The sequence below is a fragment of the Rhododendron vialii genome, chromosome 8a (genome assembly GCF_030253575.1).
Source record: "Rhododendron vialii isolate Sample 1 chromosome 8a, ASM3025357v1".
In the NCBI taxonomy this organism is placed as follows: Eukaryota; Viridiplantae; Streptophyta; class Magnoliopsida; order Ericales; family Ericaceae; genus Rhododendron; species Rhododendron vialii.
In genome coordinates, this window is record NC_080564.1 from 26414739 (window position 1) to 26438930 (window position 24192).

At 38.6% G+C, this 24192-nt stretch overlaps 3 protein-coding genes across 3 annotated transcripts; 2 read left to right on the forward strand and 1 right to left on the reverse strand.

Annotated features, from left to right (window-relative positions):
* The first annotated feature begins 1094 nt into the window (after positions 1–1094).
* Positions 1095–11374, forward strand: LOC131298066 (geraniol 8-hydroxylase-like). Its single transcript, XM_058323345.1, has 2 exons — positions 1095–2049; positions 10461–11374. Exons 1-2 carry the CDS (start codon positions 1150–1152, stop codon positions 11076–11078), a joined length of 1518 nt encoding a protein of 505 aa, XP_058179328.1. The 5' UTR covers positions 1095–1149; the 3' UTR covers positions 11079–11374.
* Positions 11375–18807: 7433 nt separating this feature from the next.
* LOC131336543 (uncharacterized) lies at positions 18808–20741 on the forward strand. Its single transcript, XM_058372419.1, has 2 exons — positions 18808–19925; positions 20075–20741. The coding sequence occupies exons 1-2, from the start codon at positions 18827–18829 to the stop codon at positions 20524–20526; spliced, it is 1551 nt and encodes a 516-aa protein (XP_058228402.1). The 5' UTR covers positions 18808–18826; the 3' UTR covers positions 20527–20741.
* A 1623-nt stretch (positions 20742–22364) lies between these two features.
* LOC131298001 (uncharacterized) lies at positions 22365–23362 on the reverse strand. The gene is made up of 3 exons (XM_058323250.1): positions 22983–23362; positions 22751–22893; positions 22365–22658 (listed from the first exon to the last, which is right to left on the reverse strand). The coding sequence occupies exons 1-3, from the start codon at positions 23295–23297 to the stop codon at positions 22466–22468; spliced, it is 651 nt and encodes a 216-aa protein (XP_058179233.1). The 5' UTR covers positions 23298–23362; the 3' UTR covers positions 22365–22465.
* Positions 23363–24192: the final 830 nt, after the last annotated feature.

The window sequence follows — 24192 nt, forward strand, 5'->3', positions numbered from 1 at the left end:
TAGCACTTTTGTTGTCAGTATAAGCACCACTTCACTTTATAAAAGAACGGTATTTCTAATTTAAAAATATTCATAAAAAATAACATTAAACTGGCAACGCAGACTCTCTCCAATTCAAAAATAAGACTGGATAGTCTTATTTGGCATTTAAGGGATATTTTTTGAGAGTTCATTTTGATGATTGGAACCATTCATTTTCTAAAACTTGTTGAGAACATCAACTCTTCAAAAAAAAAAAAAAGTTGATTAGATAATGGTTACTGATTTCGAAACACATTTAACAAGGAACAAATAATTTGACACACTAGATCGAAACCACTTTTTCAATGATAAATATATATGTTCGAAAATCATATTAACCAATATCTGATCAATGTAATCTCTTGTATAATTGATGCTTTTGACTAATTCTAAATAGAAGAGCAACGGCAATCATCATAAGCTTGGAAAAAGTCAAATTCAAAATGGTAGAACTAGGAGAAATTTTTTGGTGAATGAGTATATCTCACGTGGTACTCGTCCTGGGCCGTCCAATATATTTTTGGACAGCTCGGATTGAAACCCTCCATTCTCTCACCCCAGCACTTTCTCCCTTCTTTTTCTCTTTCCAAATCTGAGCCATCCAAAAATAAAATAAACGGCTCAAATTCGCCTAGCGGGCACCACATGATTCCCACTAGGCACTGAAAAATTTTCCGTAGTATTACTACCTAGCAGTTCCTTTTCCGAATCAGGTTGTGAAGTCTTTATAAGAGAGAGGAGAGAGGGAGGGATAGCCGGATAGGTGTAGTTATGGATTTCTCAAGTTCTATAGCATGCCTTGTTCTTTCTTTGATTAGATAATGATTACTGATTTCGAAACACATTTAATGAGAAACTTAATAATTTAACACACTAGATCGGAACTATGTTTTTAAAGATAAATATATTCAAAAATCATATTAACCAATATCGGTTCCACGTAATCTCTATTATAGTTGATGCTCTCGACAAATTTTAAAAAAAGGATCAATGTCAATCATTATGAGCTCGGAAAAAGTCAAATTCAAAATGACAGTACTACTATATATGTAGAAGTTCCTTTTCCGAGTGAGGCTGTGAAGTCTTTATAAGAGAGAGGAGAGAGAGGGAGGGATAGCATAGGTAGTCATGGATTTCTCAAGCTCTATAGCATGCCTTGTGCTTACTTCGATTCTCATTGTCCTCCTCTATTCATCCATTTTTCAAAGAACCAAAACCAGCCATGCCAAACTTCCACCAGGACCAAGCCCTATTCCAGTTCTCGGAAACCTCCTTAGCCTCGATAACAAACCACACAAATCACTAGCCAGGCTCGCCAAGATCCACGGCCCCATCATGTCTCTAAAACTCGGCTCGTTAACCACGGTAGTCATCTCATCTCCCGCCGCGGCCAAACAAGTCCTCCAGAAGCACGACGTCCCCTTCTCCAGCCGCACGATCCCAGACGCCGTCCGCGCTCACAGCCACCACGAGCTCGGAATGCCCTGGATACCGGTCTCGCCCCTCTGGCGGAGCCTCCGGAAGATCTGCAACGCCCGTATGTTCGCCGGCCAGAGCCTCGCCGCCGAGCAGAACACCCGGTCCTCGAAAGTACGACAGCTACTCTCGTTCGTTCGCGAAAGCTGTGACAATGGGGTTGCCATCGATATCGGTAAAGCGGCCTTTAGTACTACTCTCAACATGCTATCGAACGCGATTTTCTCGGTCGATATGACCGATCCCGGCTCCGACTCGACAAACGAGTTTAAGGAGCTGGTGTGGAATATGATGGAGGAGATCGGAAAACCGAATCTGGCTGATTATTTTCCGGCCCTTAAAATGATCGATCCGCAAGGGAGACGGCGTCGTTTGACGGGGTATGCTGGGAGGATGATCGGTGTGTTTGATGAACTGATCAAGACACGGTTGCTTGCCAGGAAAACAGCAGCTGGTTCGGTCGAGACGGAGGAGGATTTGCTCGATACTCTTCTCGGCATTGAAGAGAGCAGTCACGAGATTGATCGCCGGCATACCGAGCATTTGTTCTTGGTTAGTACTCACCGTATACCGTTATTCTCTTCTTGAATATTCTAGCGTCAACTCTGAACAAACCAAAAAGCTCGAGCTTAGCTCGATTTTTGGCTTTTTTGAACGAGTTCAAACAATATAGTATAAGCCCAGCTAAGTAATTTTTTATTGTTTGATTAATATAAATTCAAGTCAATCTTGATAATACGAGTGTTTGGCTTAATAAGTTCATGAACATGAGAATCATTTCGTATATTGCCAATCAACAATGCGTGATACGTTATGAGCTTAAAAGCTTAGGTTTGATAGTTCGAAAATTTACGAACATAAGTTCAGGATTGAAAACTCGAGGACTTGTATATTTCATGAGTCGAGCCGAGCTTATCAAATTAAATCACAAAACTTCAATCGTGTGTCGAGCTTGAACACTTAATCTTCAAAAATTCTCAAGCTCGAGCAAATCTTGAACACGTGTAATAAGAATTTGATATACTAAGTTTCATGGATCGGGTAATGTACAATTAAATTTTGGTTTAAAAAGTGTATTGTGGGCTGTTAGATTTGGGTAAGGATGCATGTGATGATCCTTAGGTTCTTTTTTTCTTTTTTTATCGTCAATGATCCTAGGCTCTTACAAGTTAAAATTGCTCACATTTCAGAATTTCGAGTTCGGTTCGGTCATTTTAGGTAAAATATATTCTGATTCCGAGACCAAACCGAAAAACGGAAAGAACTATACATAAAAAAACTGAAACGAGCGAACCCAACTTTGGATCGATGGAACTCGATTTTTTTCGGTTTTTCTCGTAATTTTTCACCCTAGCTTACCGGCATTGTTAATACAAATAAGGTTGAATAAAATTCCATTGACTTGAAAACTTTTAATATATATCTACACGTTACTCGTATATTCCCTTTCAAAAAAGATACTCCTATATAAAAAACAAAAAACCTACAGATAGAAACTTCAAATTTTGGTACCTAATTAGTTAGGCACACCTAATTAATCCTAGTTTGCACGTGCCATTACCTGCGCAAATAAAACACGATTGAGCGAATATTATAATTCAACTCGTTATTATAAAAAGATATACATTATAAAAAACAATAGTTCTAAGGCCATCCACAGTGGCATAATCAAAAATGGATAACCAAAAGTTGACACATCAGCTTTTGATTATCTATTTAAGAGATTGTTAAGCTTAACAATGTTGAGGTTCACAATGGTCACTTCTAGTCCATAACTAAAATAAGAGATACACTACAATTACACACTCTCTCCCCTTGTGTTTTCCACCATTGATCACTTCCCTCCATTACACATTTTTTTTGGCAAAAATATATCAATTTTCTCCTTTAATTTTGGGAAAAAAATTGGTGACTTCTTTCCCTAATATTATGAATTTAGAAAAAAAATCATGTACTCAAAAAAAAAAAAAATGTGTTCTTGAATTTGTAAAAAAATGTAAGGTTTTTTATGTACTCAACTACAGGGAGAGGAACGACAAAAGAATAAAATAAAAACGGAAAAAAAAAGTAAAATACCTTAATGCGGCGACAAATGTTTTCCACCATTGATCAATTTCCTCCATTACGATTTTTTTTTTTTGGCAAAAATATATCGATTTTCTCTCATAATTTTGGAGAAAAAATTGGTGACTTTCTTTCCTCATATTATGAATTTGGAAAAAAAATTATGTACTCAAAAAAAAAAACAGATGTGTTCTTGAATTTGTAAAAGAATGGAAGGTTCTTCATGTACTCAACTACAAGGAGAGGAACGGAAAAAAAAAGGAAAAAAAAATGAAATACCTTAATTCCGTGACAATGAGTTGAATTGTAAATGATTGAAAGATATGAGCTTCACTTTTGGAGGGAAAGAAAAAGAAAGAGTTTGTGGCCGAAGAAAATGAGATATAGAGCACGCGAAGAAAAGAAGAAAATACCATTTGAAGCATGCGTGTACATAAATTTTAGAACTAGTTAACTTATGTAGTGTGATATCCACAAATTTTGATTATTGAAAAAGGTTGCTAGTTTTGATTATCCAAAGCCCAAAATTTGATTATTTATAAGAATGTTGTTAAGTTTGATTATACCATTGTGAGCCATCTTTTACCCCAACATTGTTAACTTTAAAAATAATTTGCTTTTGATTATACTACTGTGGATGGCCTAAGTACCCGACCAATTACCCTGAAAATGCCCAAAAAGAGAAATCTTATTCTAAGAATGACACTCCACAATAAAATAATAAATTTTCTTATGATATAATGTACTCATTTCGTCCCTTTTTAAGTGTCTTGCTTCGTAACTCCAATTTATTAAAAAGACATTATCAATTCATCATTACACCTTTCAGATCAATTTTTTCCTCCATTTTTCATACTTACCCATTATCATTACACTTTTATTCACTAACTTTTCAAAATGAAATATATACTTTTAGGTACAAAATAGATAATGCACCAACTTTTACCCTCCTAACTTTACAAAATAGACACTTATTATGGGACAGCCCAAAATGAAATACTGAACTCTAAATAAGGGACGGAGGAAGTATAATTTTTTGTTTGGCGAATAATATTTTGTCGCCAATCGGTCGTCTTTGGCGACAAAATTTCCTTTGGTAGCCAATGGTAGTCTCTTGTGACAACTTTTTGTCACCGAAGATTTAGAGATATAAAATAAAATAATTAAGTTTAATATGATATGATATACTCCGTATAACTTTTCTCTTCAGCGACCAACAAGCTTTAGTCGCCAATGTGTCTCCTGCCAAAACTATTCCTTGGTGCCAACGATTTCGCGACTAATAAGTCTATGTTTCAGTCACCAAAGGTCCCCATAGTGGGCGACAAGAAAGGTTTTGGTCGCCAAGTTTCTACATTCGATGACTAAAAAATAATTTGGTTGCCAAATGTTCTACAAACGTCGACCAAGAATATTTTGTCGCCAAATGCTTGACAATCGGCGACAAAAGTTGGTTTGGTCGCAGAATTTGGTCACCAAATGTATTTTTTCTTGTAGTGAGCCAAGTCTGAGTAATACTATGTTTGGCTTGTATGGCTTGATTAACACCCCTACCTGTCACCCAACGGAGGTTGTCTCTAACCATGGGGTTTGCTCCCACCCTAGAGAGAGTTCGATTTTTGGGGGTAGGCCAACCAGTTGGGAGGTGAAAATCTATGTGGGATGCCTCATGAGCGCGTCCGGTGGTCCCTCTTCTAGCTACCCCTAGGTTGATTAGTTTCGTCCCATTTGGGTGTGAGGATAACTTCTATTTTGTCCCCCCCAAAAAGGAATATTCTCCGGTCGATAAATCTATGGTTATCATTTTCATATTGTATGCAAGTTCAATAGCTATAGGTAAAAATTAGGGTTTTTTTTCCCAAGCAGTATACATTAGTAAAGATTAGAGGTAGTTAATAAGTTAGTACACATGGGGTTCAAAGACTGTTCACAACTTTGAACCACAAACGCCCATTACGATTACGGGGGCTCAAACCCTGGCCTCCCACACGGAAAGAACCAAGAAATAGAGGTAATAAACAACCCAAACATGTAGTTGATCAATCTTGGTTTGAAAACGTAACGAGCTTCAAAAATATATTTGGGCTTAGCTTGTTTATGAGACGAGCCGGTCTCAAACGTGCTTTAATCAAGTCAAACACGAACTGATCTCAAGTAGCTTGAATTTTTAATGCATAATAACCTGAACGAGCAAAGTAGTGGCTTGTTCCAGCTTAGGTTGAAATCTTAACGAACACTACAAGAAAAATTACATTGGGTGACGAATGAAAATTGCCACAAATTGAATGTTTTTCGTCACAAATAATATAGGTGACGAAAAAAAATTTGTCGACTAAAGGTTGTCGAGGATTCCTACTTGGTGACGAAATCTATTTTTCGTCACCTATAGTGCCTTTTGATAACAAAATATTTCGTCACCAAAAAGTGAATAATTTGTGGCGAAATTTTTTCCCTCGCTTATTGTGCTGTTTGACGACGAAAAAATTCGTCACCGATAGATCACATCGGTGACTAATATAAGAAATCGGTAACGAAATTTTTCAGATGAGAAAAAAATCTTTCTTTCTTGCTCCTATTGGGTTTCAAACCCGAGTCTCTTAAGTTTTTCGCATAAGCCCCGACCAACTGCACCAGACAACCTTTTCAATAAATATTTGAAATATCTAATATATAACATAGATGTTTAACATGAAAATATATTTCGAATGTAATTTTGAACCTTTAAACATTAAAATTAGCAATTTTGATAAACATGAAAGTTGTAGGCAATTGAGTTATTGTTCAAACCCAATTTGAATTATCTCAATCAGAGTTTTTAGTAAAGACTTATGTCCGAAATATAATTAGTGACAAAGCGCAATTCATAAATTTCGTCACGAAAGGTACCCATTTAACGATGAAATATATTTTTCGTCACTGAAAGCGTTAAAATGGTGACAAAATTATTTTTCGTCACCAAATTTAAGCATTCGGTGACAAAAAAAAATATTTCATTACTAAATTGGTCTCATTTGGTGATGAAAAATAATTTCGTCATCTTTTTTAAGTTTTCAATGACGAAAAATGTATTTTGTCACCAAATGGGTACCCTTTGGTGACGAAAATATTTTTTTCGTCGCTAAACAAGTATAATTGGTAACGAAATTATTTTGTCACGGAAGTTGTTAAAACAGTGACAAAATTAAATTTCGTCGCCACTTTTTCGTCTCCCATTTTCATTTTTCTTGTAGTGGAATTTTCAGAAAGTGTTCAAGCTTAGTTTGTTCATGTAACAAACCAAAATGGAACAAACTTTTAATGAACAAACATGAGTTCAAACTCGAGTAGTTTGGTTCATTTAGAAATCCTACCAAAAAATGCCATTGGGCTACAAGACATTTGGCGGTAAAAAATAGTTTACATTTTGAAATTTGTGAAGATATTGTATGTGGATGATACTATGGTGTCTCCCCTTTATTGAGGAGACACGGTATCTCCCGTATAATATAATCATTTGAAAGCATAGAATTAACCAATTGAAGGCATAACACTTTTCAAAATGGCATAACATAACCACTCAAAGGTATAACACTTTTCAAAAAGGGCATAACATTTTTATTATTTTGGTGTCCCCTAAAATTAAAAGGGTTAGAGTATCTCCAACCTTCACTCATTTTTTCTCCCAAATTTCAGTCAAATTTTGGGTAAAACCCATTTTGGGTGGGTGCATCTCCAACCATCAAACTCAAATTCACTCTCCCTCAGACCCAAATCTCTCTCTCGACTCTATCTCTCTTCCTTTTCTGACCGACCACCATCGACCCATCCCCACCACACCCATCCATCTCCCATCGCTCTCCCTCCGACCCACCACCTCTACTACGATGACACTCCAGCGACTCCAATTGCACTCCGACAACGAATTCGACTTTGACACAGTGACGAATCCAAGAAATCAGAGTGAGAAATTGCAGTGAAGGTTCTGTTTCTTTCCTTCTTGTTGAAGTTCAGGAATGTGGGTGAAAGTGATCATCGGAGCAAGAGTTGAGTCGCTGGAAACTATGGCTGCAATGCTAGAAATGGCAGAAAGATAAATAACGAATGAAGTATATAACTGTTGGAAAAATGGGAAAGGGTTTGAGTTGTTCGAGATTTGGGAAAATAAATGGGTAAAATCCAAAATGGAAAAGGGTTTGAGTAAAGGATTGAAGAGAGATTTTTAAGGATTTGCCCAAAATTTAAATTTGGGGAAGGGTTTGGGTCAAGATTAGAGATGCTTTTATGGCATTATTATGGTGCCCCCCTAAAATGACATAACATAACTACTCAAAGGCATGACATTAATCATTCGGAGGCGTAGTTAGGATACCTTAAAGGGGGACACCATAGTTTTTACCATTGTGTCTAGTTGGTCTGCGATTAGGTTACTTTGGGGGGGCCCCCCTCTCTTTCTCTCTCTCTCTTTCCCCCTCCTCGATCTACTGATTGCGATTAGGTTACTTTGGGTGGGGGGGGAGGGGGGAGCCTCCTTTTCCCTCTAAGCGTATCTCTTCTCTCCCCTCCTCTCTTCCTAACCACTTTTTATTCCATGCTCACTATTACACCTTGTGCCGGTTCACCTCCTTTTGGCCTTTGTTGGCTGTATATTTGTCGGATGCCCATCGGTACGTCTTTTGGGAGTATTCGGTTTTGCTTAATAGCAAGGTGTGTCCCAGCGGCTAGGGTTTGGCAAGATTTGCTTCTCTTGCTGGCTATTTCTGCTCGAGAATATCTGGATCTGCTTAAAGACGAATGGAGGTCAGCGGCTGGCGTGGGTTTCTCTGCTCAGGGCAATGAAGATTGGGTGATGTCCTATAGAGGCGTGGAAATATCTAGTGTTGCTCAGAGTGGCATGCGTTTTTGCGGTTCATCTGTGTTTTGTGGAGGCACAATAGAACTTCGATTGACAGTTTCTCGGGCCGTTTATGAGGCTCGAATTAGCGGTTTCTTGGCAATCAGCGATGAGATCTGTTTACTCGTTTGGGTTCGTGGCGACGCGAGTTACCAGTGTCTTCCCTGCTGGTGGTGGTGGTGGTATGCTAGCGGGATGGAGGCGATCGGCGAAAGGGCAGCTGTCGTGGTTGTAGAATAACTTTTGGTTAGGGTTATGTTTTGAGGCTCTCTTTCTCTCTCTCTCTTTCCCCCTCCTCGATCTACTGATTGCGATTAGGTTACTTTGGTTTTGGGTTGGGGGGGGGGGGGGGGGGGGGGGGGGGGGAGCAGCCTCCTCTTCCCTCTAAGCGTATCTCTTCTCTCCCCTCCTCTCTTCCTAACCTCTTTTTATTCCATGCTCACTATTACACCTTGTGCCGGTTCACCTCCTTTTGGCCTTTGTTGGCTGTATGTTTGTCGGATGCCCATCGGTACGTCTTTTGGGAGTATTCGGTTTTGCTTAATAGCAAGGTGTGTCCTAGCGGCTAGGGTTTGGCAAGATTTGCTTCTCTTGCTGGCTATTTCTGCTCGAGAATATCTGGATCTGCTTAAAGACGAATGGAGGTCAGCAGCTGGCGTGGGTTTCTCTGCTCAGGGCAATGAAGATTGGGTGATGCCCTATAGAGGCGTGGAAATATCTAGTGTTGTTCAGAGTGGCAGTGCGTTTTTGCGGTTCATCGGTGTTTTGTGGAGGCACAATAGAACTTCGGTTGACAGTTTCTCGGGCCGTTTATGAGGCTGAATTAGCGGTTTCTTGGCAATCAGCGATGAGATCTGTTTACTCGTTTGGGTTCGTGGCGACGCGAGTTACCAGTGTCTTCCCTGGTGGTGGTGGTGGTGGTATGCTAGCGGGATGGAGGCGATCGGCGAAAGGGTGGCTGTCGTGGTTGTAGAATAACTTTTGGTTAGGGTTATGTTTTGAGGCTTTCTTGGGTTGGGCTTGGCCAATGGTATGGGTGTTGCCCATTTAGGGTTTTGGGGCTTGGGCCATTGGGTGTTTTTTGGGCTTTGTCCCGTTGGTTGTTTTTTGTTTGCATCCAACTCTTGGTTAGATTCTCCTCCTCTCTCCTCGTAGTTGATGTACCCTTGTTAATTTTCTTCAATAAATTTTTTCCGTTTCAAAAAAAAAAAAAAAAGTGATGAAAGACTTAGGTTCCATTTTCTTGACTTTTTTTTTGATTTGTGTGTTTTGTTAATTTGTTTTTCTAAATATTTGTTAGATTTGCTTGATATTTCTTGAATTAATCATTCATGTTGACAATAGAAGTTTAAAAAGTAAAAATTTATGACAAAACAAGAAAAAGTCCTAAAGACAAAAAAAAATGCAAAACAACCGTCTTTATTTTGTCTAAATTGTTTTCTTATGTATAAATTTTTTTCAACGTCGGTCTACACTGTTATACTTTTCTGATTTCTCTCGTCGAGACGAATGATTAATCCCATAAATTACGACGAAAAGCTAAAAAAATGATACAAAAATTGAAAAATCCCCAAAAAAGTTCTAACAAAAATCAAGAAGAATGGAGCGAAGTGACTCTTCATATATGTATGTGTGTGTGTGTGTGTTAGATAAATTTAGTATTGAAATTAATTTGTTATCACCTTTGAAGATTCTCTAAGAAGTTAATATAAGATAAACAATTAATACACCAACTTTATGAAAATTCACCAATTCTAGCTTTCCGGTCCCATGCTCTCAATCATCTCTAATCCTTCTTTCGACGAAATTTAGGGTTTGAATTATTTTAATCTTTTTTATCTACTAGGTAAAAATGTTGACAATGCCATGTTCAGAACTCAAGACCTACATGATTAAACCGAACATCCCGACCACTAGGACGGATTATCAATCTTGAGGGTTAAAATGTTGGTTAGCCTACACATTTCTTTATTGCTTGTGAAATACTACTAATCACATTACCTATTCTCTATGATATTGGCACATGCAGGATCTATTTGTGGCAGGAACTGATACAACTTCAAACACTCTAGAATGGGCAATGGCAGAACTACTTCACAACCCCACAATTCTTTCGAAAGCCCGAGAAGAGATGGATCAGATCATCGGCAAAGGCCGCCCTGTTGAAGAAGTGGATCTCGCCAGGCTACCTTATTTGCACGCGATAATAAAGGAGACCTTCCGTCTCCACCCACCAACCCCTCTCCTACTCCCTCGAAAAGCAGAAGAAGATGTCGACCTCTGTGGCTTCAGAGTTCCGAAGGGCGCACAAGTGCTCGTGAACGCATGGGCTATCGGGCGAGACCCGAGGACGTGGGACAACCCCAAGTTGTTTTGGCCGGAGCGATTTTTGGGGTCGGATGTCGATGTGAAGGGACAAGATTTCGAGCTGATTCCGTTTGGAGCCGGGAGGAGAATATGTCCCGCGGTTGGTTTGGCGAGCCGGATGCTTCAATTGATGTTGGCTTCACTTGTTCATTCGTTTGAGTGGAAGCTTGAGGATGGGATTGGTGCAGAGGATATGAATATGGAGGATGAGTTTGGGATTACTCTACGAAAGGCTCAGCGTCTGCATGCTATTCCGATGCACCGTATAAATTGTTGTTAGATGATAAAAAAAAAATGATTGCAATTTTCTTTTCTAAGTTAGTAGTTTTAGCAAACTAGTACCAGACACTATAGACTATAGTAAGCCCAAAAAAAATGTGCACTGGTACAAACTTGTTTCATTATAGTGCTATAGAAAATTGCTACCCGTATGCCCAAAGCCCTTTACCTTAAAAGTAGGAGGTTCGACTCTTGTAGTGAAGCTTTTTCTATATTTGTGGAGTTGTATTTGTGATTGCTGGGGTGATTGTAATGTCTGCGAAACGCGTCATTATACTATGTTGTCTTGGTCAAGTGTACAATTTGATGTCGTTACTAGTACATTCGTAATCATTGATCGGTTGCCAAGGGCAAACCGGGAAAGTAAATGACTGAGTTATTTCTAATGAGTTACGTTTTGCAAAAATCTTTACATTCATTTGGAGAAGAGAAGTCGAAACTGGTTAGAGAGAGAAGTAACAGAGGCCGCATTTAGGAGAGAAGTTGTCCGGCAAGAATGACACATTTGTAGTAAGGCTTTATACGAAAATTTCTATTTCTCAAGATTTTATACGGGGCGGTTCAATGGACAACTATTTAGACACCTAAAAAAACACCCAAAATCTCAATCACACACTGAAACATTCGCATTTTAAGCAGCGTGGCGGACCTGTAACTTTGATTAATAACACACGGACATTCTTGGGCTTAGAAAGTTTAAACCTGCACATCTTCCCGCATACACAAAATGGGGAGTGCAATGAATAGTGTTTCGTCCTTGTATTGAACACATTTTCACTCTAAATTAAGTGAAATTAAACAGTATTTTGGCCAACTAGTTAGCTACCGAATAGAATCACTGACATTTCGCGAACTTCCATTACTAATTTTCCCCGGAAATGATAAGAGCACCGACCAAATGACTGCCGATGGGGTACCGACGGCTCCGCGGGGCCTATTACGGGTCCCGTACAGATGGAGCCGTTCAATAGTTTAAAAAAATAAATCCGAGTGAGCTAGTGAAAAATCAACTTAATCCGATATGTGTAGGTGCTGAAATCTGAATGAAAAAATGGAATATTGGATTGAGCACCTATACATATCGGATTGAGAATGATTTTTCGCAGGTTCACCCGATTCTTTTTTTAAATTATTGAATTATTGAACGGCTCGAATTATCTGTATGTGATCCAATAAGTCCCGTAGAGCCGTCGGTACCGGTAGCAGTCCTCTCAAGAATGAACCATGGGCTAAATGAATAGTTATGGACTTCCATAAGTTTCAACACCCACCCACCACCACCGCCCACCCACCCCCCACTCTTTCCACTTCGGGAAATTTCTGGCCGGTCCCAAATTTTACATGCGGTTCCATGCAAACCCTTTTTTAAAGTGTTATCCTATCTAGACTCTTTTTTAAAGATGCTTTTACTATTTTGCCTCTATCACTTTTCATGCCCCAGAATTCACCTCCGAGAATTCACATCTCCAAATTCACAACTCCCAGGATTCACACTCCAAAAATTCACACCTCCAAAAATTCACACCTCCCAGAATTCACACTCTAAGAATTCACACCTCCTAGAATTCACATCTCCTAGAATTCACACCTCAAGAATTCATACCCCCGAGAATTCACACCTCCTAAAATTCACACCTTTGCAGAATTCACACCCCTAAAATTCACATCTTTTTTTTTGTAGAATTCACCCCCCATCTGCACTATTCATACCCCCAGAATTCGCATCTCTTTCAAAAATTCACACTCATTTTTCTGAATTCACCCCTAAATGCAGAATTCACAACTCATTTACACAATTCACACCCCATCTGCAATGGAATTTCCCGAAGATTTTTATTATGACCATTCTAATAGATTGGTGTGAAGTCTTAGTGTGAATTCTGAATGAAGTCTGGGTGTGAATTCTTGGTGTAAATTCTGAGTGAAGTCTTGATGTGAATTTTGGGTGTGAATTCTTGGTGTGAATTCCGGGGGAAGCCTTGGTGTGAATTCACACCCCTTTTTCAGAATTCTGCAAAATTCACACTCATCTACACAATTCACAACTCAAAATTTTTGAACGTGTGAATTCTGTATTTTGTGACAGGTGAATTTTGCATTTTGGGACAGAATTTGCATTTACAAATAAAGAATTCACACCTGTTATAAAGACAAATAGTGCCACGTTAAACAAAACAATACAACAGTGAAGAACCACCCCCCCCCCCCCCAAATTAAGCTTGAATTTCACAAATTGCAGACTGTTTTGACTCCTATGGCTACGGTGGTGGATCAAACCATCGCGGAACATGAATTATTCGGCTATAGCACCACCACCACAACGACAGAGGACGAACATAGCTACAACTGGAACAATTGTTCCCCCATGGTCAACTGGGACGCAATTTCCATAGAAATCAGAGGGGCGAGGACCACGATCGCCACAGAAATCTTCCTTCTGTCATAATTCTTCAAATCTGTTTGTGTGTTTCGAACGTCACTCCCTATCTTTGGCGGCGGGCCCATCGACTTGAGTTGTTGACGGATAAGCTACAGTCGAGTCCGGTGTGCGAACGACGGGTCTGGGAACCGTGACAACCGTTACAAGGGGGTGAGGATGAGGAAATGGGGGAAGTGGGTGGCGGAGTTGCGGCAACCGAACAGCCGCGACAGGATCTGGCTAGGGTTGTACCGGACGGCCGCCCAGGCCTACGATGCCACCGCCTTCTGCCTCCGCAGGCCGTCGGCGATGCTAAATTTCTCGGATTGTCCGCCGGTTGTTCCGAACGCGGCCGAACTGTCGCGGTCGCAAATCCAAGTGGCAGCGTCGAGGCACGCGCAAAGGGCGGCAAAGGAGGAAGGGGAGTCGGGTGGTGGTGCGATGGGGACATCGGAGGCGAGTTTTTCGGCGGCGGCGGAGGTTTTTTATGTCAGAGAGTTTAGTGGTGGTTATTTTGGTGGTGGCGAGTTGATGAAGACAAGAGATGAAGAAAGGTTTGTGGGAAGGACAGATGAGAGGAGAGGCGAGGATATTAGGGTATTTTGGGTGCAGAAATGATTCGTGCACAGCAGCTGTGCACAGCGGTCTTTTTCTCCCGTCTCGGGTCGCGCAAAAATGATCGGAACCGCTTATTTTGTTCAAAATATGTCGTTTAAGGTCTCTGTAAAAAATGAGTTTCGTTTGATATCGTCAGAAGCGTTAACAAAACACCCAAGCCGGTTATTAGTACTATAATAATAATTTGAGTGATCTCATAAAAAATGGGCAGTTAACTGTTTTTTTTTTTTCAAGTGGTTTTTTAACTGTGTTTTTTTTTTTTTGCGACTTAAGTGATTAACTTTTAAACCATGAACCTTAGCTCCTCCCCTCCTACGTTACCAATCATTGTGTCAGGTTCACTTTTAATCCCACACAATTGATCCGAACCGGTTATTAGTACTATAATAATAATTTGAGTGATCTCATAAAAAATGAGCTCAATGTGTATGCATTTGTTACGTTGGTATCTTTCATTTTTGTAGGGAAAGTTTTTTGCACATACAGAAATAAGCAAAAGAAGGTTTTTAATTTAATTCCACTAGTCATGGGCAGAACTCTAGTAGTACTATACTGGTATTATACGTTGTTTTGAGTATTATTGGTGCACATTGTATGAAATGGTTCTCTGCCGCCCGTAGGGATAATATGGTAATTTTAATGTACAAGGGTATTTTAGTCATTTAGATGTACAAGGGTAATATGGTCATTTTAGTGTACATGGGTATTTTAGTGTACATGGGTATTTTAATCATTTTAAATTTTAATGGATAAGTAATCGGGTTAATGGGCAGGTTGGGCTTAATTTTAAATAAATGGGTTGGTTTGGGTATGGGTCATTGACCTCATAACTAATGAGTTCTAAATAGGTCAATGGCCTATTAGAGACCCAACCCACTTATAATATACCCAATTTGGTCCAACCCCGTCCATTTGACACCCCTACTTAAAATGTAAGCTAAAAAGTTGAAAATAATGTAGCTTTGAGCTACTTAATTGTGGCTGAATTTTTGCGTACTTGTATTCAATGACCATACCACCACCACTACCACGCTGTCGCTGTCGCTGCCACCACCACCACAACAGCACCATTGCACAACTACCACTCCATCGCCACAACCACCACCACTATTACTCCACCATTACAACCCACCACCACAACGCCACCATTGCACAACCATCATTCATCCATTTCTTTAATTTAGTACTTAATATATTTATCAGACAGCTTTTCAGCTTAAAATATTCAACATTCAGCTTTTAGTATTTAATTTTTTAGCTTTTAGTTTCAGTTTTATCAAATAGCCCCTAAATCTTTTTAAAGAATAAGTACTTATTTATAATTTTCAAGCATAAAATAATGGACTTACCGAAATAATTTTTTGTGCAATATGAATTTTGTTTGATAGATAATAGATCTCGATAAGATCTTTTGAACGGTACAAAAAAAAATTGAATTTTTTTTCATAAATATATTATTCTGAAAGTGTGAAAAATTGCAAATAAGTACTCTCTTTTTTTTAAGAAGGCTTTAGTGGAACCCAAATACTATAACCTTTTTGATTATGATGTCACAAATTATTCAGTGGAGAATTGTTTTGTGCAAGTGTTGATTTAAAATGGTTTAACCAAAAGTTTTGGCAAATCATGGAGTGCTTTAATATTGCCGTTGAACTTTAACGAATGCAACATGTGGTCTATCCAAGAATCAAGTTAGGCCTGTCAATAGGCCGGATCCGATAAGACTCAAATCCGATAGTGGTAATCCGGATCTGAAAAATCCCGATCCGATCCGAAAATCCGAATCCGATCCGGAAACTTTTTTTACTTTAAAAATATTTTTTTCAAAAAAATACAATTTTTTTTTTCAAAAAAAAATTATTTTCCAAAAAAAAATTTAAAAAATTAAAAATAGAAAATAAAAATAAAAATACAACTTCTTAAACATTTTTTTTTTCAAAATAAAAATTTTTTTTTTTTTAAAAAAAAATAAAGTTCGGATTCGGATTGATAACGAATTTAATCCGATCCGATCCGGATCCGTATTGAATTACCGGATTCGAATTATCGGATCGATGTTATCGGATCCGGATCCGGATCGAATTTTTCGGATCGGATTCGGTCCATTGACAGGCCTAAATCAAGTAAGTCCAGGAAGGTCATGTAAAACTCCCAACAACGAAGGCAATTACGGTTCAGTGGAGTCCATGACTAGTTTGGCGACACTTACAAGAGGATTTCATCACAAATACCACTAAAAAATAACTCAAATCACTGGCCACCTAGAAGGCGAGCCTCATGCTCTATTATTAACACAAAATAAAGTAGACTGAAATCGAGTTTGGAGGTGGTGTCTGTCGAAAGTAAAACGATGACGAACCCAGACAATAGAATGCTCAAGTCATTGATCTCCTATGTCTCTCTTACTATAACCTTCTGATTATGATGGCGCAAGAGAATTGTATTGTGCAAGTGTTGATTAAATATTTGTTTGACCAAAAGTTTTGGCAAATCAGACGTTTTATTATTGCAGTTTGACGTTAATGAATGCAATTTTTTTTGCTAAGCAAAAAGATTTTATTAATCTTTGAAGAGATTACATAGATTAAATGGTCACGGGCACACTGGTGAAAAAACGCCAACCGATAACCAAAACCCATAGAAGGGCAAAATTCCAACCGAAAACACCACAAAAAGAGCCAAAACACCCGAAACAAACCACCAACCAAAACCCCCAAAACAACCTAAACAACACCAAGAAATACAAAGGAACAATCCAAATGAAACAAAACCGAAAAAACCTCCAAAACGACGGAATTAAAAAGCCAACAAAAGTGAACCACCTTCCTCGAAATCATTAACTTTCCTCCAGAAAATGAATGCAATTTGCAACATGATCAATCTAAGATTTCATTACGTAAAAGGAAGGTAAGGTAAAACTCCCAACGGCAAAGGCAATTAAGGCCCAGTGGAGTCCGCAACTAGTTTGGCAACAGTACTTTTTACAAGAGGATTCCATCTCATATTGAGAAGAACGATCATCAAATCACCACCTATCCAGAAAGCGAGCCTCATGCTGATCATACTAAAAAGTAAAACGATAGAGAGCCCCAAAAAATAGAAAGCTGAAGCCAGTGATCTCCCACGTCTCTCTTACTATAACCTTTTGATTATGAGGTAACAAATCAATGGAGAATTGTTTTGTGCAAGTGTTGATTTAATATGGGTTGACAAAAAAAATTCGTTAATAATAGAGATGCTTTAATATTGCATTGACTTTAATGAATACAACGTAATTAGTTTTAGCGAATCATAGACATGCTTTAATATTGCTTTGACTTTTAATGAATACAACGTTGTCAATCCAATAATATCCATTACGGACAAAGGAAGGTCATGTATATTATTTACAGGGCAAAGTACGGATTACCTCAATGTGGTTTGACGGTTTTGTAGATGACCTCCTTGTATTTTACTAATGACCACTTTGCCTCTCTATAGGTATAGGTTTGGAGTGAAGTGCAATTCTAACTCTGTTGACGGTAAATGACTGTAGTACCCTTGTGCTTTTTTGGGATAAGGTAGTACTTTTCTTCTTGCATAAAACATATATTGACAGTGCTTTTTTGGGATAAGGTAGTACTTTTCTTCTTGCATAAAACATATATTGACAGAAAAAAAATTCGACCCCGCTTCGGAAAATCATCTGCTCCTTGCATCTTCTTCTCCAATCCAGACACCACGACTGCCGCACCACCGTACCATTCCCTTCCCCCAAGCTTGCCACCGTACCACCTTCACTCTCTAACCACCGTGACCCACTGTCTTCCCGCCCCCACGCCGAAAAACCTCCGTTGAAACTGCCTTCACCTCCACCCTCAATCGATCACCGTTTCCGCATTGCCGTCGTCTCCATAATCACCATTTTTTTCGGCCGGCCGGTGATGATATCGAGTGAGTCAGTGGATTTGCTTGGTAGATTAGAATATAAAAAATTGGCCTAGGGTTCATTATACCACGTTTCAAACCCATTAAGTCCATTGATCAAATTTCTAACCCACTAAGTCCACAAATAGTTATTTGATAAGGCATAAAGTCCGTTTCTTTTAAAAGAGAAATAATCCCTGACTGATTTACCCTTCCATTCAAATCCCTTATGTTTAGCCCATTATCCCCCCCCCCCCCCCCATTATCCCCTGACGTTTGAATCCACGCTTTTTTCGTTAGAATAGAGAGACAGAGAGAAAGAGTGTGAAATCAGAAAGCTAGGGCTTGATCTTGAGATCATCTACTATTACTCATTCGTTTATCACGATTCTTATTTTGGTGTTGGTGATATTCTGTTCCTTCTCCGGTGATCGCGAATATATTCTGTTCCCAGACGATTCATTCCATGAAATCCAGGCCCTAGTCTCGCTTCCCTCCCTCTCTGGTAACTCTATCTCTCTATTGATCTGTTGCTCTTGATTTCGTTTCTGTCATTGAATTTGGTGTATTTGAAGTTGTTATTATACATATAAGAATTGCATGTTATAACTGGATAAGAGTCGTATTTGACATTGTACATAACGTTACTGTTGTTATATAACGTTATATTCTCCTTTTCAGATTCGTTGTATATAACGTTATTGTATTTATATAACGTTATATATTGTGTTTGTAACATTGTATGGTTTTTGATATATAACCACGTTTTTCTATTATTTGATTTTTTTGTTTTGTTGTGTGTTGTTATGTGTGCAGTTGTCATGGATTCAACAATCATGTTTCTTTGTAAGTATGGGTTGCAGATTCTTCCGGTGAGGTTATCGGGTGGTGGTAGGTTGAAGGATGTCTTAAGCAGTATTCGTAATAGGTGGGAAAATCTGTCTGTTGGTGGGTTTTCTGTTTCATATGCTTATGAGGATGGATATTGTGCTCTTCATAATGAATCTGATTTTAAGAACATGCTTTTCTTGTTTAGTAATTGTGATCGCATAAACGCAAAGGTTGATGAGAATAAACATAGTAGCAGGTTAATTGTTGGTAGTACTATTAATGAAGTGGGTGATGTTGATGAAGTGGTTGATGATGAGTTAGAATATGTTGATAGAATGGACCCCGCGGAAAAGTATTGTAAACATGCTGAGCCTACGTATTTGACTGAAGCTTGGGCTCATTTGATAGAGGTTGTTGGACAAGAATTTCCCTTAGGTGTGAAGGAGTTCAGGCAGGATCTAGCTAAATATGCGATTGAGAATGGCTTTATGTACCGTTTGGTGAAAAATGACAATATTAGGGTGACAGCTGTTTGTGTTATTGTAGGGTGTGAATGGTACGTGCATGCTATTTTAAATAAAACCAATGGAGTATTTCATATTACAAAGTGTCATAATGAGCATAATTGTGGTTCAACGTACCGAACCAATAAGCATAAGCGTGTGTCATCCCGTCTGGTTGCGAATGAGATAGCTGGGATTGTCGAGAAAACACCCAAGACTTCACCTATCGACATGATGGATATGTTTACGGACAAGTATGGTCTTGATCTGTGCTATCATAGTGCTTGGTTAGATGTTGAAAAGGCAAGGGGGGGATTATATGGAGATTATGAAGGTTCATTCGATAGGCTTCGGTGGTACGTTGAAGCTGCAAGGGCTACGAATTCGGGGAGCGTTTTGAGGCTTGAATCTGATCCTGTAACCAAGGAGTTTTCGCGACTGTTTGTGTCGTTTGATGCTTGTATCAAGGGGTTCAACTACTGTCGGCCTTTTCTGTGTCTTGATGCGACCCATCTGAAAGGTAGATTCAAAGGATCACTCCTTGCCGCAACAGGGAAATATGCAAATCAATGTATGTTTGTGTTGGTTCTTTATATTTTTACCTTATATATTAGATTTCATTTATACAGTTTTGAATATATAACATTGTATGTTTTATTATGCGAAGCTACACATGACAAAAGTTTGCATATGATGTAATATTTTATCATTCACGTGCAGGTCTATTCCCTATAGCTTATGCAATTTGTGATGCTGAAAATGAAGCTAATTGGACTTGGTTTCTTGGCCTTTTAAGGAGTACATTGTCCACTCGTCCTATTACCTTTATTACTGATCGTAACGCAGGTCTTGTCAACAACATTCCTGTTATGTTCCCCGGTTGTCATCATGCATATTGTCTCTATCACATACAGTTTAACTTGAAGGATCACTTTCCGGGACGGTTTAGAAAAGGTTTTCGGAACAGGCTCGTTGAATTGTTCAACAAATGTGCATATGCTTCATCGGTGTCGGTTTACAAAGCTGCTGAGGAAGATTTTTACCAATTTGGCAGAGATAAAGCTAGGACCTTTATTGCGAGTGTCCCCAAAGAGCATTGGAGTAACGCGTATTTCGAAGGTCAACAGTATGGCGAGATGAGCTCTAGTGCTGTGGAGTCGTTTAATAATTGAATTCTTAAAACTAGGGAAATGCCTGTATTTTATTTAGTTGATGAGCTTCGTCGCAAAATTATGAGGCAAATGGCAGCTAGGAGAGTAAAGTCGATGAAATGGAATTCAGTGATTTGTCCGAAGATGGATAAGAAGTTAGCTCACTTTATCAAAAAAGGAAGGTCGTGGAGGATCATTATGTCAAAGGGTGGTTTGTACGAGGTACGCTGTCGTATCCCGAAGGTAGTATCTGTTGAGAAAAGGACCTGCTCTTGTGGAAATTGGCAATCTACCGATTTCATATGTAGGCATGCTGCAACGGTTATTATAAAAACTTGTGGAGGGGAAGGAAATTTGGTGGACCACATGGATCCAAGCGATATATGAGGCAAAGAGATCAAATATGAGAATAAAGGAGAGATTAGGATGGATAATTGAATTAAGTTGGGGGTTTGTTTGTTTTTTCTTTTTTTCATTATTCATGCTTAAATATTGAAATTGTTTCTTTTGGATTATGGATAAATAAAGAGTTTAATGTTTTGTAGACATGAGTTGTGCACAGTTTGAGATATTAACGTTATATAATATTATATAAAGTTATCCCTTCTCCTTTTCAGGTGCACATCAGTTCTGTACAGTTTGACAGAATAATGTTATATAACGTTATATAACATTTTATATTCTGCTTTCCTGGTACACTGTATATAACGTTGATGTACTTATATAACATTATATATTATCCTTTTATTTTTGAGTTACATATGACATATTCCAAAAAATGGCCATAAATGTTCGTAAAATAGTAAGAGGGAAGGAAACAACGTCTTAAAGACATCAACAAAAGATAACAGAATAACATTAAGCTTGTTCTACTAACACTAGCAACAAAACACTTCAAATACTGGACAGAGGCAGTGTGTGCCATTCTTAGGATCAACTATGTTTGCCATTCTTCCTACCGGCAGCAGTTCTGAACAGCATCAGCTTGTAGCAGAACAGAACATGCAGCATAGCATTGAAGCAAAAGGCATACATCACCAGATTATTGCCGTAGGCAGATTGTATAGTAGAGCCGCCACACATCATACCAAATTCAAGCCGTAGTCACATCATCACGTAGCTAAGACTTAAACCAAAATCACAACATCAGCAGCTGTATAACAATGATATGACAGCCAAAACAACAACATAACAGTCTTAACAGTAGCTGACAGGCGGAAGACAGCTGCACATTCTAACAGCAGCAAAAAAACCAAAGCAGATTTATGCTAGGGACAGCCCCCTAGAAAAGCATGTACACTCTAAGGGACAACCCCCATATGATAAGTCCAAACAAGCTAAAAGCCACTATAACAGCTAATAGACATGAAATAAGGTACTATAAAAAGCAATATAATAGCATGAGTAGTCAAAAACCCACCAACAACAGCTATCTGCTACTCGTACAACAGTAGTCTGCAGTAGCAAATAGCAAACGACAGTAAAATGAGCTACACAGTTGATATATCACAGTTGGAGCCACTACTAATTAAACCAAGGATTCATCATATGCAACACATAACAGCAGCAGTGAAAGGACAGACAATACCCAATAAGGAGCAGAACAGAACAGCAGTAGAAAACAACAGAACAGTAGTGTGCAAAGCAAATCAGAACATTACAACTGCTGCAAGAAACAGAACAGCAGCAACATCTTAATTCCAACAACTTTTATATAACCATATATACGAAGTAAAACATGTCAAAAATCTGATACAGATCTGTGGGAAATATCAGATTGCAGTCGTATAAGTCAAAGTTTGTTCGGAATGAACCATCAGAGAATTTTGTACCATCTCATTCCAAAAAAAAACTTTCATCTATCCTTACAAAAAAATTAAAACCACATTTGTCCCGATGACACCATCTCACTCCCCATATTACAATCTCACCATCATATCACTCTCCATCTCACGAACGGTCATTGCGACCCCTTCCCCATCCTTCTAGCTTCCCATTTCTTTATTGTCCAGCTTCTACCTTCATCGTTCAAAATTCGGGAGACTAAACCAGCTCTAAACTGATCAATTTCTGTCTTCGTCAGTGTTTTTGGGATTGGTTCAAGGTGCGCCAATAGTTCCATGAGCGTGCAGACGATAACCTCACAATCAACCCTACATAGTTTCGAGGCCAATAAGAATGATAAGTTTTATGGAGTTTTTGCAAACTGCTGTATGTACGAGTTTTATGGAGTTTCGAAGCTTACGATGTATTTTCTTGTTGTGGAGCATTTTGAGGTGAGCAGATTGGAGCATCGAAATTTTGTTCTCCAAAGAGTATCTCTGTACCGGTACTTTTGTTCTTCAGCTCAGCATGCCTGTCCTTCATGTAGTTCTCCACGTATTTTTTCTACATTTAGGAAGCACAACATTAGTAGTGTTGATATTGTTCGTGAATGGATTTATGAGTATTTGCATATATGAAATTATTAAGTGTACCACAAAGGTAGCGTCTTTCAGAATTGGATCTCTGCCGTCTCTCTTCTTCAACGAATTGTAGTGCATCCATTTCTTTTTCCTAACATCAAAGAAAAGAATGGTCCAATGGTACGGACAAATTTTTAGCGGTTTGTTCCCGCTGCCATTCATAGGAAATACCAAGTACCAATAATATTTAGTCCCATGTTGCCGAACGTTTTCAAACACACGATGGAGCTTTTCGTCGAGCAGAACTGTTCTCATGTCGCTTTTCTCGTTGTGCAGTATAGTCTGTTGCATTGAAAAAGGTTTTAAGGACATTAGACAGATGATCATATATAACCTTAAATAAGCAGGCAATTACGAAATTAAAATAGATGTTTCTTACCCAGATGGTGCATGGAAAATATGCAACGTTACCATGGTTAAGCGTATCTTTTTCCAGCTGGATTGTTAACGTACGAGCGAGACCGTCGATCATTTGCATTAGTTTCCATATTTAGGAAACAATAGGATCGACCAATATCCAGTTTGATTTGTATATAAGATATGATTGCCATACCCAATTTGAGACGTCCTCTCTTTGCAAGAGTTTCATTACGTCTTCCAGGGGTATAACTTCTCTTGTCACATCACTGGTCCAGACGGTGCAACTGTTATCACACGTGTTCCAAAAAAATTTCAGCAATTACTTGAGATCAGCTCAGAGGAAAAAAAATATGTAATGAAAAAAAAAAGAGAAGTTATATGCCAAAAAAAAAAAAATGTTAATGCAACAAAAAACTTGCATAAGGTTGCTATTGACGAGATTTCATGGAAACATGCAACATGCAACAAAAAATCAATATCATGTATTCATTTGAGAATTCAGTAGTAGCGTTATCATTCAATAGTGGCAGTAGCTTTCTGTTTAGATGAAAGCCTAAAACTGCATCTAGGAATCATCAAAATGTTGATGTCTGCTAATGTGTCTGCACTCCTATATCATGTTTTGCCTTTTCCATTACTAGGATTGGAGAGGAAACATAGTGCACTATGTGAACTAAATTGTGGTACAATAGGAGTATGCTTCTATAGATTACAACAAGTGGTAATTTCAACACCATCATTACTTTTCAGATTATCATAATTATCTTTTTTTCACATATATTCTGTACGTAAATCGTTTGGGTGTTTGGATTTGGCAGTGACTGAAAATTATGTCTACGAAAAAACTGTCAGCACAGAGATA